The sequence below is a fragment of the Colobus angolensis genome, unplaced genomic scaffold (assembly GCF_000951035.1).
Source record: "Colobus angolensis palliatus isolate OR3802 unplaced genomic scaffold, Cang.pa_1.0 Scaffold91, whole genome shotgun sequence".
Classification (NCBI taxonomy): domain Eukaryota; kingdom Metazoa; phylum Chordata; class Mammalia; order Primates; family Cercopithecidae; genus Colobus; species Colobus angolensis.
The window spans coordinates 5,336,989-5,349,734 of NW_012123043.1; the positions used below are offsets into that span (position 1 = coordinate 5,336,989).

The 12,746-nt window shown below is 50.5% G+C and overlaps 1 protein-coding gene across 1 annotated transcript in view; it reads right to left on the reverse strand.

Annotated features, from left to right (window-relative positions):
- Nucleotides 1–9,229: 9,229 nt before the first annotated feature.
- The window catches only part of SYT2 (synaptotagmin II), a 50,326-nt gene continuing 46,809 nt past the window's right edge, over nucleotides 9,230–12,746 (reverse strand). Inside the window, exons 8-9 of the mRNA XM_011931771.1 lie at nucleotides 11,691–11,824; nucleotides 9,230–9,436 (exon numbers count right to left, since the gene is read on the reverse strand). Of these exons, the coding sequence (XP_011787161.1) occupies nucleotides 9,230–9,436; nucleotides 11,691–11,824 (341 nt within the window). The remainder of the gene's footprint in view (nucleotides 9,437–11,690; nucleotides 11,825–12,746) is intronic.

Genomic DNA, 12,746 nt, shown 5'->3' on the forward strand with positions numbered 1-12,746 from the left:
CTTCCAGTTTCAAAGCTCCCTGGCTATGCTAATGTCCCCTCAGAGATGAGGTTTGACTTGTAGGCCCGTATGACTCCTCCATAGCCTGGCCAAGGAGACCATGAGTAGCCATATCTGGTTTACTCTTTGTCCTGAGACTGTTTATAGCTTAAAACAGAAGTGTGTCTTCCCAGCACAAACCTAATCAGTGTATCAGTGCATCTGGTGGCAACAGCTCAGCCCATTCAAAGAGCAAGGATTCAGGAAAGGCACACTGATGGTGGGGAGCCTCTTAAGAGCCGCTAATGTTCTCCCAAAATCAGAGTTGAGAGTCGGAGTGCCGGTCCCCTGGGCCCATGTTCCTGAACAAGGGACATGCTAGGGCCAGAAGTAGCTTGACTCTCGCCTAATATCTGTGCCTTTGCCTGTCCTTTCTCCCACTCTACTGAAACCCGGAACCAATTCCCGCTTGCCTTCTGATGAAGAGAGGCCACGTAAAGAGAGTTTGGAGGAAAAAAGACCAGGAGGCAGGCTGCGGGGTAGGAGAAGGTTCTGAGAGGATGCAGCAATCCAGAATACCTCCTTTTCTAGCTCGCATCCCTTGAACTTTTGAAAGGTTGTGCCTACCACTGGCTGGCACACCAGGCAATGATTTCCCTGCAAAAGGAAGGAATGTTTCACCCTTGCATCCTTCTTGGTGAAGATACGGCCTATGCTCAGTTGAGTAGTTCACACTCAAGACTTTGGCTTTATGGTTTTCCTTCCTTCTTGTCTTTGCCCTGACCTTGATCAACAGGGGTGAAAAGAATCACCCTGGTGTCTCCATGCCTCTCCCATTTTAGTGGTAGCATTTTGTGTCTTTACTCCACCCTTCACCCTATTTCCACCAAGGTTAACGCACCAGATATAACTGTTTGTCAGCTGAGTTGTATGGATTAACTTCAGTCCACTGTAAATACACCAGGGATGGGGTGGGGTTGGGGGTGTTTAGGGAGAAGAAGCCAGACTTCCTTTGTGAACTGAATGTATTTTTATGCAATTTTGAGTGGCCTTTCAACCCTAAGATGAACGGTTTTGTTTTACTGGTTGTTATTATATAGTATTGCGTATTCTGTGTTTCAAAGTTTGGGAATAATAATATTCACATCTATATGATGCCTGTAAACACAACAGTATTTATAAATGAGTAAATAAAACTGTGTTTTAACTTTGTGACTGTCTCTACAGTTCAGAGCATGGGATTTATAGACTCTCACATCTGGGGCAGCCTCTTCTGATTTTACATCCTCTTTACCATTGGTGGGGGCCTTGCCCACCAGCCTGCTACAACTCCTGTCCACATAGAGGCCCCTTCCCCAGGGACAGCCACAGTGAGTCATGGCCACTGATAAGGGTCTCTGGTAGGATCAAGGAATTTCCTAAATGGAGTCAGGCCAAGGAGAAGCCTAGATTGGAGTTCAAAAGAACCATAAGAAGATATCAAGGTTCCAAGCTTCAAGTAACTAAGAGTGTGGTTATTTCTGGGAAGACACCAGGTTTAAGTGATAAGGGTGTTGAGGCCATCCAGGTGACTACTAGCACACTCTAGTACCTGGGAAAGTTGAGGTCTAGGTGGTGATTTCCTTGGGCTCATGGAAGTCTCCTGCCACCACCCTTAGTCATCTGCTGTATACATAAGTCTTCATGAGGTCATTGTTTAGGTAAGTCGGGAGATCCAAAACTATTCTGTAGTTCCAAACTACAAATGTAGTTAACTTGGGGGTTATTGAAGGTTAAATCTAAACTCAAAATGAAGGAGCCATGCCGAGAAAGGAGCTGTTCAGGCCCGCTGGCAGGGTTTGTACGTGGGTGGCCAGGTCTGACCCCAGGCAGCCAGGCTCTGGGTCTGGTTTCTCCATCCAGCAAGCCCTGCCTCTAGCTTTGCTCAGCCTTGTGTTTCCTGCCAAGCGGAAATCCCTGGTCACTGACTTGGGGAGAGGTCAGGGAGGGAAGATTCTTTTCCCCTGCTGTCACCCAGCTGTTTGCAACCCAAGCAGCAGCAGAACACACACTTGATGTCATGGTTGAAGAATTCAGTCCTGTCCTGGGGCGCAAAACAGAGGCAAAGAAGCATGACCGATGCAAAGGGTTCCTAGACTGCAAATGTTTCTCTTTCTGACCCCCACTGGTTGTAGTAAGGTCTGCAGAGACGACAGTATCACCTAGCTGTCACGTGGTCCAGGGAAAGGAGAAGGCCACAGCCTATTAGCAGAGTAAAAAGCTCACATTCTCAGCCAGGAGACCCTCAGGTGATCAATCCCAGTCCTGCTGAAAGGCTCATGCCCCTCACCCTACCCACCCTCAGAGACTAAAGCAGCAAGACAGGATAGATGTTAAAGGATCTGGGCTCATGCTTCCTCAGGTGGGCAGCTCCCGTTCCTGGCTTGCCTTCACTGCCCCCATGCTGTTGGACCTGATGGACAAACACACATCTAGCCAATGGTGTTCCTGGAGGACAGGTGCTGGTGTAAACTGAAAACGGTAGCCGCTGGTCTATCCTCAAGGAGAGGAGACAGGTAGAAGTGGGAACTGAAGAAGGAGTTTTACTCTTCCCTGGTCTTTGGGGGCAATGCTGCCCTACTCTCCCTTTCCCTAAAAATTCTGAAACCCTATCCCTGGTCCCTAACATCTTTGCTTTAGAAGTTAAAGACATTTCAAGTTCTTTGCAAAGAGACAATTGAGGACTTTGTGGAAATTCTTACTTTTCAAATTCGCATTTCCCAGGGCCAGCCTCCCTGTTGTCATTGGGCTCAGACTGTGGCTATTCCCTAAGACCAGCTCTAGTGGAAGGGAATTAAACAATATAGTCCCCACCACCACCCCGCCCCGCCCAGCTTCCCAGACAATGTTCCCCGGCACCACCATCCTCCCCACAATTCCACAGGCCTGGCATGTGTCCTCAGGAGATGTGTGGGCCCCAGCACCCACCAGAGTGCCAATCTGGTCTTCCCCCAACCCCAGGAGAGAGGTGACCTCAGCCCCTTTTGGTGCTTCCCTGAAGGGAGATTCTGGGTTAGAGGCCAGAGACTCAGGACCATCTCACCACCCTCACCCACCATACTGACCCTCACAGGCAGCTCCCACATCCTCACCCCCACCTCAGCGCAGCAAAAACAACCAGAGACACCCCCCACCCCCAGGTTTCTTTCAGCTCATTTCTTTAATAAGGAGACGCAGCTCATTACAAAATAACAATTTGACAAGAGATCAGACAAGAACAAGAGTCCACATAAGGGAGATGGAGAGCATTGCCAAGCAGAGGTGGGGAATGGGCCGGGGGCAGGGCTGTACATGTGTCCTTCCTATGGAGACAAAGGCAGGGCTCCTGGTGGGCTGACCTGGGGGAAGCTAGGCTCTGCCAGGCCCTGATTTTGAAGTTTTCAGCCCCAGGGTTTTCAGAAAGCAACAAATCAAGTCCTTAGATGGGCAGGAGTCAGGGCAGAAGGGTCAGCATCTTTGAAGAGGCCCCACTAAAGTCCTGATCGCTAAGGCAGGCGGGATGGAGGAACTCCTGGTGCCCCATGCACACTCCTCCCATCACCTCACCAGACAGATGCTCTCTCTCAACTCTTGCCTCAATTTCTGTCGCTGCTACGGGTGTGGAGAGTGGGAGGGCCTGAGAGAGAGCTGGAGGAAGCAAGACATGTCTTCACGCGTCCAAACGCTTGATTCCAGCCTGCTTGGAAATGGTCCCCTCCACCTTCCCCACTCTTTCATGTCCCAGCACAAAAGTCCCTGGGACTTCTGTGTGCTCATGTGTTATGGTTTGTGCAGGGCAAGCCTGCCTCGCCACCTCTGGCCTCATCGAATGTGCCCTGCCTGATTACCCTCCCGTTCTCTCCGTCCTTCCTCATACTCATCACAGTTGTCAGGCCTGAGGCATCCTGGGCCCTTCCCATGCAGTACTGCCCTCAGGTGCCCATGGGGCCAGGGGTGGCAGGCAGGAGGGTACCTGTCTGTCTCAGTTCAACAGGATGACCTGAGGCCTCGGAAGCCCCCAGGCTCCTCTACTCGCCTCTCTGCTACTTGGTGCAATTGGCTGGGGCTTCTCTGGGGAGCAGGTGTGAAGGTCAGCGGGATTAGTTCACACCTGCTCTGCCTGAGCCTCTGAGCCTCCCTCACAGCTGGACCTGCCCACCCCACTCTCAGGGGAGCCCTGGTATCCCTGAGGTCGCCCTGCTATTGGACTGCTTTCTGTCAGACTGCAGGAGGACACACGAGAAAAGAGCATCAGCCCCTGTATTCACCGGCCTCTCCCTGAGTCCCTCCTCCATCACCACCACGACCCTCACGCCACAGAGGTGAGTAAGCAGGGATGGTTCCATCATCCCTGGCTGAGCCCCTGGCTGAGCCACTGACTGGCTGCTCCTGAAAATCCTGGTTGCCTCCACAGGGACCCCAGGAAAGGTATCCAGAACCATAGAGTCCCACTGCTGCTTGCTCCTCACCCAGCATAGAGATGGAGCTGAACTGTGAACCCAGGCCAAGGAGGCCAGCTCAGGCAGGGCCATCATGGGCATCACCTAAGGCCCCACTGGAAGCCCTGGACACCATCCATTCTCATGACACAGGACTGAGGGAGCAGAAGGGGGTGACAACAGGTGAGCCCTTCACAAGTGTTCTGTGGGGAGCCAGTTGGAGGGACACGGGGGCTCCTGGAAGCAGCCAAGGGAGGCCAAGTCTCCAGCAGGAGGCCCCCTTTATGGCTTTTCAGTGAATTCAGACAGTGGGAGGAAGGGGCACACCACACACATACACAGAACATGGAAGCTACTGGGATGCCAGACACCAGGCTGGACACTGCACCAGGCCCCAAGGGTTGGCTCTGCAGACAGATGTGCAGCAAACAGAACTTCAGGGTGACCTCCAGCATCTCCCAAGGCAGGGCTGGACTGGAGCAGGCACCGACTCCCGCCCACTGATGACTCCCATGGGGAGGTTTCCCGATGGGAGGAGGCAGGGGTGGGGCTGGGGGACAAAGACTTTACACAACATAAAATCAAAGGAGCAGCCTCAACCAGTTCTGTAAAATGGGTCTGAGGTTGGGGATCAAGGGGACTCTCAGCATTGCCATGCGGCTATTTACAGAAAGTTATAGACATGCATCTTGATTAAACAAGATTCTGTTCATATGTTTCTAGGTAATTATCTTCTTTTATATATAATTAAATATACATGGATGGGGGCAGATGAGGCTCAAATGGCTTCAGAAGGTTCTTATTTTGTTGTTGCTTAAAAAATAAAGTAATTCATGTGTCTTCAAGTCACAGTGTCCCCTTCTCAATATTGCAGTTCAAAAAACTGGTTAAGTCAAATCCTTGGGGTTCCTGGCCCCCTGGGACCAAAGGGAAAGGGGAAAAGTCATAGGGCAGGGTTCCCAGACACAATGCAGGATGGCCAGTTACATTTGAATTTCAGATAAACAACGAATTATTTTTTAGTATAATATGTCCCAACTATTGCCTAGGACATACTTACACTTAAAAATTGTTTGTTGTTGAACTGAAATTCAAATGTAACTGGGCATCCACATTTTTATTTGGCAACCACAGAATGGGGCTCTGGGCCACCAGGATCTTGGGACTCCTCCCTGCCTGCCACCACCCAGGGTGCTAAGAAAGGGCCCCAAACAGCTTTAGGTGGCAGGGGCAGAGAAAAGGGAAGGGAAGGGGCAGAGCAGAGGATATGAGGGCAGTTCCTGGCTCAATCTCTTTGTACCTTTGAGTGGGAGGGGATGCCCTCAGGGACAGGCTTTTTCTCTATGAGGTTGGGTGAGACCCAGGACTCAGATGCCTTATGAATTAACCTAGGATATTAAGGGAGCATGGAAACTGTCACTCCCCAAACCCAGGGAGGTTCGTCACCCTCTTTGCTATCACCCGCCCTTACCCCCACCCCACTGCATGGAGGCAGGTTTATAAGAGAGCTGCTTTTACCCGCAGGAGGGCTGTAGCGACCCCTCTTCTCCCTCTCGCTGAAGCCTTGGGCCAGCAAAATCATCCCACACTGATTCCGCAGAGACACAAGTTATGTATGCTTTCCTAGGAAGAAAGATCAGGATCTGAGACTGTGGCCTAATCCCTGCTGTCTCATCCTCCAGCTGAGGGACTCCAGGAAAGTCACTTCTCATTCATGCCAAGCACCTGCCTACTGTCTGGGATTGCCCCAGCATTCCTTACCCAGCCTTCCCCAGGCCTCAGCTTCCACTTCCAAAGTCCCAAAATCTGTCTGTAGCTCTGACAGAATTAGCATCCCTTCTGGAACAATTATTCAGGGAGGAAGAAGAAAACGAGCTTTCAGACCTTATCCCAGTTTCTGGGTGGGATTAGGCTTGGATTTTCATGGTCTCAGCTTCTCTAAAAATCACCTCTATACTACTTTCCTTTCTCTGCAACAGACTTTGAGATGAAAATTTACAGCCCCAGAGGTGTCCAGAACCCCTTACTAGCCAAACACCCTACCTCTATCCTGCTGAGTGCCTACAGCAGTGAGTGTTTGGCATGATGCCCTGTGGTTTCAGCTATGTCAGTCCTCAGATATGGAAAACACACAAGCAGAAGCATGTTCCCACCAAGCCTATGGACCAAGACAGATGCCATCCGCTAGATGGCACATCAGGACCAGCTGGGACCTGGGGAAGGCACTGCTCCCCGCACCCACACTGGCTCCACACTGGTGCCAAGATTCAAAGTCACTCAGCAACCTATCCCCACCCCTCAAGGCTGCTCACTAGCAGTGGGCTCAGAGTAATAAAATCCAGCCCTGGTCACCAGGCACATGGACACCCAGACCACCAGAGTTCCTACCATTGCCTTTCCTCCCTGTCAAGGGAGTGCAAATCTTGGACTTTGGAAGGGCTGAATGAAGTTCATGAATGGAAAAGAATCCCAGGTGGTAGAAGGTGAATTGGGAAAGGGCAAAGGAGTAAAGGTAGAGGGGATATTGACAAGGGGGTCTCCATGAATGAGTCTGTGGGATATGGGTGAGGAGAATGAGTCTGGGGAGAGACCCTGAGAAAGCACCAAAATCCCACAACTCTGGGGATGGGAGAAGAGTCCAGTGACTTCTGATGTCCATACCAGGAAATCCCACTCTGTGGCCACCCAGATTCTGAAAGCACCCTATTGTCCTACAACTCTCTACCATGACCACACCTTTGGTCCCAAGGACCATAGTTCATAATCCTGATCAGAGTCTTACCTTCCAATCATTAGGTACACACACACACACACACACACACACCAGTAAAAATATAACTTCCCATGTACCACTAACAAGACAAAGAAGGATCTCCAAGAGACAGGGAGGCTTGCCAGTCTATTTCTGGTGGGGGTATTCCCTCATTTCCCCCACTCCTTCATCCAAAAAGCAAAGCAAAACCAAAAGCCCCTTCCCCCTTTTAAAATAAAATAAAAAGACACTCTGCAACTTCTTCACGCTGGATCCCCAAAGCCTGATTCCCTCCAACACTGTCCATCTGTCTCGGGTGTCTACAGGAAGCTGAAGTGGCCCAGATGGGGCAGGATAGAAATGCTGCCATTTATACTGGGAAAGAGAGATACTCAGGCTTCTGGAGAAGCCATGAGTTTTCTGTGGCGAAAAAATGGCAAGGGCCTGAGGGCTTCATGGATGGAAGAGAGAGGCCAAAGGAAGGGAGGCAAGGAAGGATGGCCTCTGGTCACAAGGGGACCTCACTCTGTTGTCCAGGCTGAAGGTTTGGAAGAAGACTCAGTGCAAACCTGACTAACATATATATGGCTTTTATATCAGTGCTGGGAACAAAAGGTGAACAGGGAATGGGACACAACTGAGCATGGGCAGAAACCCTAGAAGGTCTCCTCTGCTACTCATTTGGAATGGATGCCCTTTGTTTCTTAGTATTCATAAAGAGAAGCCCACTAATGGTAGGAGGAGTCCTCCCTATAGGTCTCCCTGGGCCACTCCAGCTACCTATCAGCCCTCCAGCATGGAGAGCAGAAGGCCAAGGGAGCAAGGAGTGGGAGTCTGGGGGGGAATTCCAGTGCTCCCCTATATCTCCACCCAGGAAATCTCAGCCATCTGTCCCCCATCCTCTTCTTACCACCCCCTTCTTACCTGGACCTCAGGGGAACTAAGAACATTTAAACTTTCCTTTTAAAGTTCTCTGGCTCTGCACAGATAACGTGTCTTCAGACAGTGTTGCTCCACTTAAAAGAGAAACAGAAGCAAAAGCTCAGTGGGGAATAAATGCAAATGAACTGGGCTGCTTATATTCTGGAAAGGGAGAAAGTATCTGTGTTTCCCACTGGATGGGGTGATGATCCAGGAGTTTAATTTTGGTCTTTCTGGTAATAGGACTTCTGTTTCTTCATAGTTTGATATTTATTGTCAATAAGAGTGAGATTTTGGGACTGAGAGTCCCTGTTAGAGTCTGACCCAACTAGTGAATAGCTCATATCCATGAATGTCCCCGGAACCACACTTCTGGGGAAACCATGACTGGCAGGAGGAAGTCTTTGATGGCATCGTTTGGTCCTAGTTCTGAACACATCCAGTCTTCACATCTTGCTGCCTCCCAAATAGCCACCAACAGGAGTATGAAAGCCCTGGCATCTGAACAGGATCCTGAGACTTTGCCATAGATGAGAGAAGATCTCCCACTTAGTGGACTTTTCATGTCAGGGTCCCCAAAGAGCCTTCTTTTCCCACACAACTTTACTGTCCATGGCTCATTCCAGGAATTAAGAGAGATGCTCAAAGACACACACACACCACACACGACACACACACACACACACACACACACACACACGGATCATTAGCCACTGTGATGCCTTCCCTGTCAGGAAGCAGGATGTGCTGCCATTTTGTTGGTCCAAAAGGCTCAAAAAACAGGAAGTGCTGCAAGTTTGTGCCAGTAGAGGGCCTCGCTTGGGGTGAGGCAGATGTGAAGCTTTGAAAGAGGCGGGGGAACTGTGACAGGGCATGCAGCAAGGGCAGCTCCTAGGACCATGAACAGAGCCAGGCTTCTCTTTCACCTCTTAGGGGACTCTCCTCACACAGCCATCAAAGGGAAGTTGGTCTTTAAAAAGAGAAAAACAAGGAAAAACAAGGACACAACCACCAACAAATGAAAGAAAAAAGAAAACCTCTAAGGTTGCATAACTGAGGTATTGATAGCTCTGGATCTTGTCAGTGTCCGTGAAAGGTGTGGGGTCCCAGCCGCTGCTGTCTACTTGTTCTTGCCCAGGAGTGCATCCACCTCCTCCTCAGGCTTGAGCGAGTGCCACTGGGCAATGGGCCTCCGGGGGTTGGCCAACATGTCAGACCAGTGCCGCAGCTCTGTGCCTGTGGCATTGCTGCCCACGAAGATTTTGCCTATGGCTTCGTTCTTGCCCAACTTGTCGTAGTCCAGCACGGTGACCACTACCTGGACTTTCTGCAAGGAAAACAAAGGAGGGAGGGAGTTGGCAGACAGAGATGTGGGATCCCATGACCAAATTTATCCTCCATCAACCTCTACTCCAAATGATTGGGAAGGAAAGGCCTCCCGGGGCTCCTTGGTTTCATCTCTGCTCCAGTGAAGACTGAATTGACATGGAAGCAGAGGCCACGCCTTTGGCAGCCTTTGTTTCTACCACTGGGCATTTATTGAGGGTGTACTGTGCTCTAGACACTTTTAAGCACTTGTAGCAGGAAAAGAGGGAAGGAAAAATGAAAAGATGAATTTCACCTCAATGAGATCAGCAGACAGGTAATTGAAAACTTACAACATGAAGTGATAAAGGTTATGCTAGAGAGATAGGCACAAGGTACTGTGGAAACTCAGAGGAGGTGACAGTCCTGCTGGGGCCAATCAGAAAAGGCTTCACAGAAGAGGTGACTGGGACATGAAGTCTGAGAATTTCTCTAGGAGGACAAAAGAAGGAAGAGGATTCCAGGAAAACAGATTATCTTGCGTAGAGGCATAGAGACCTGAGAGTGCATTTGGCATCTGAGAAACATTAGACGTTCAGTCATTGAGGTACAGGGTGAGAAGCAGTGAGGCAGGAAATGAGGCTGGTAGAGTAGGTTGGGGTCAGCTGAGGAGTTTGCATTTTGTCTTTCAGGCAAGCAGTAGGGGACTCCTGATGACTTTAAGTAAAGGAGTGTTGCGGACATTTGAGAGAGAGCCCTGGCATTGAGGTGGAAGATTCACTCGAGGAGGAGTGGGCCTGATGGCAGGGAAGAGACCCATTGGAGGATGCTGAAGGGTCTGGGAGGATGGATCCCAAATACCTGAACCAAGGCAGGCACAGTGGGGATGGGAAGTCAAAACCAGGTTGGAAGGGTATTTAGGGAGAGAATCAAGAGGACTTGATGATCAGCTGGATTTGCTGAATGGTTGATGCCTTTTTCCCCTGTGACTCCAGCCAACTCAGATTCATCCTTCAGGACCAAGCTTTCTCTGGGAAGCCCCACTACAGTCCTCCGCTTCATGGACATTGAAGCCGTTGTCTCACTGTGCTTTACTAGACTGTTTACTGGTGCCCTCCTGCTGTGAGGTCCTTGACAGCAAGGACTGTGTCAATTACACACTTATTTCCTCATCCCCTAGCAAGTGCCTAGCACTTAGGAAATGCTCAGTCAAGTATGTTGGATAAATGAGAAAGGAAAAAGGAAATAGTCTAAGGTAATGTCCAGGTTTCTGACTTGGGCCACTGGGTAGATGATGGACTGTGGGGTCATTCATTGAAAACAGAATTCAGATGAAACAGGCTTGGCTGGGAAGAGGTAGGGAGAAGAACATTACATTGGTTTTAGAAATGTTGAATTTGAGATGCCTGGGTCGGGATGCTCTAGATGTAAAATTCTCTGTAATGAGGACTTCTCTTGGATTAACATTATCACTGAGCTGCCCAATGTTCTCTTGAAGTATTCCATCAATAACATCATACACATCTCCATAGATGACAGCACCAACTCTGAAGATTCTCTTGCACCCTTGCCCCCAGCCCTCCTGTGGGGAGGAGAGGGGGTGGGATCAGCTCACTACAAAGAAGGAGAGACCAAGACTCCATGATAATCGACCACTCTGCAAGCCCCCAGCTGCGCCTGACTCCCCGCCCAAATGGGTGGGTCAGCCTCTTGTCCTACCACATCCAGATCCCACTCATACCCAGAAATGGTGAAAACCAGACCTCATCTCCAACATTTACAGAGCTTGCTGGTGAGAAGGAAGGAAGAGTAGAGAAGGCTTGAAGGGTGGCGGGAAAGAGGAGAGGAAGCAAATCAGAGGAGTAGATGGAAAGGACCTAGAAAGCAGTAGAAGTGGGGCAGGGATGACCAAGACAGGGTGTGGCTGGAGAGGATGGAGGTGGCAGTGGCCAGTCCCACCCTCTCAGCCAGCTCCCAACCCCTCTGGCACCTTTGCTACACCCCCATACACCTATGCACATGACCATGGTCCTCCAAGTCCTAAAGGAATGATTTGCAGAATTTTTTAAATTAATTCATGTTTATCTCATCAGAAAAGGGGGATCCCTGAAGCATTTGGGAAGGAGATCCCACCTAGGCACCATTAGACCTCGAGCCTTCCCCCACCAAGAAAGGCTATTCCATGGTCTCTGGATGAGTTCCCGCTCTTCAACCGCCCCATACATGTTTGCCTCCCCAAACCCTGCTCCGTGCCTAGGACCCTAGGGCTCCAGCACCTGAATCTGCTCGAAGGGGATCTCAAAGCTGAAGGACTCATTGAAGTATGGGTTCAGGGTCTTCTTCTTCACGGTTGTCTTCTTCTTCTTGAGCCGCTTGCCATTCTGCATCAGGTGGATCTTCACATAGGGGTCTGAGGAGGGAGAATCCCAACCCCTGAGAGGTTCCCCTTAGCCCCCAGCCCTCCTGCCCAATGTACCAAGGCCTGCCCAGAGCATCGGTCAAGATGCGGTCTTCATTCTGCTGAGACCAGGCCCTCAGAAAGCCCCAAGTCACGCCATCCAGTTCAAAGGTGGCAAAAGACTTCACCTCAAGGACCAACTCTGACCAGTTGGTTGTGGCTTCCTGAATCATTGGGTGGGGGGCATTTCTGCGTCTAAGGCCTTGTGAGAAAGGGTATGGAGATTCATCTGTGATCCTGTGCTGGGGAGGGGGTGAGGAGTGCTAAAGTCAGGACACACATCTGCTGGGTCATGATCCCAATCCAATCCTAATCTTGCAGACGAGAAACAGAGGCCAAAGAACGGAAATGACCTGCTCTAGGTCACACAGCAGGTCAGTGACAGAGCCGGAGCTGGCATTGAAACATGCTGGTTGGAGCCCATGCCCAGGGCTGATTCTCTGGAAAGGCGGCTGAAGCAGCAGGCTTCATTCCCCAGAGCCCTGTGCCATGGGCCGGCCCCATTCACTGCCAGGTAAATGTGATATTCAGAGCATCTTCCACCCCCCCTTCCCTCACCCTCCCCTTTCCAGGGCAGAGCCAGCAGAGCCTACAGCCTCTTCTGGAAACATGTCCCAATTGTGGTGTCACGTTTTGGGTGAAGCCCTGCCCATTTCCCTGGGAGAAGTAAAATCCTAAGTCACGAACTTATCTGGGGATGAAATTTCTCTGATCCTTTTCTCTGTAGCCCACAGTGCAAGGCCAGAGAGCATTGGGAAGGCAGTTCTGACAGGGACAAGGGGCCCTTGGAGAAAAGGAGGGGCTGGGAAGCCAAGGCTCCACCGCTCCTCGAGGAGACATCTCAGTCCCAGGGCAGCAAAGTGTTCCTGTTCAC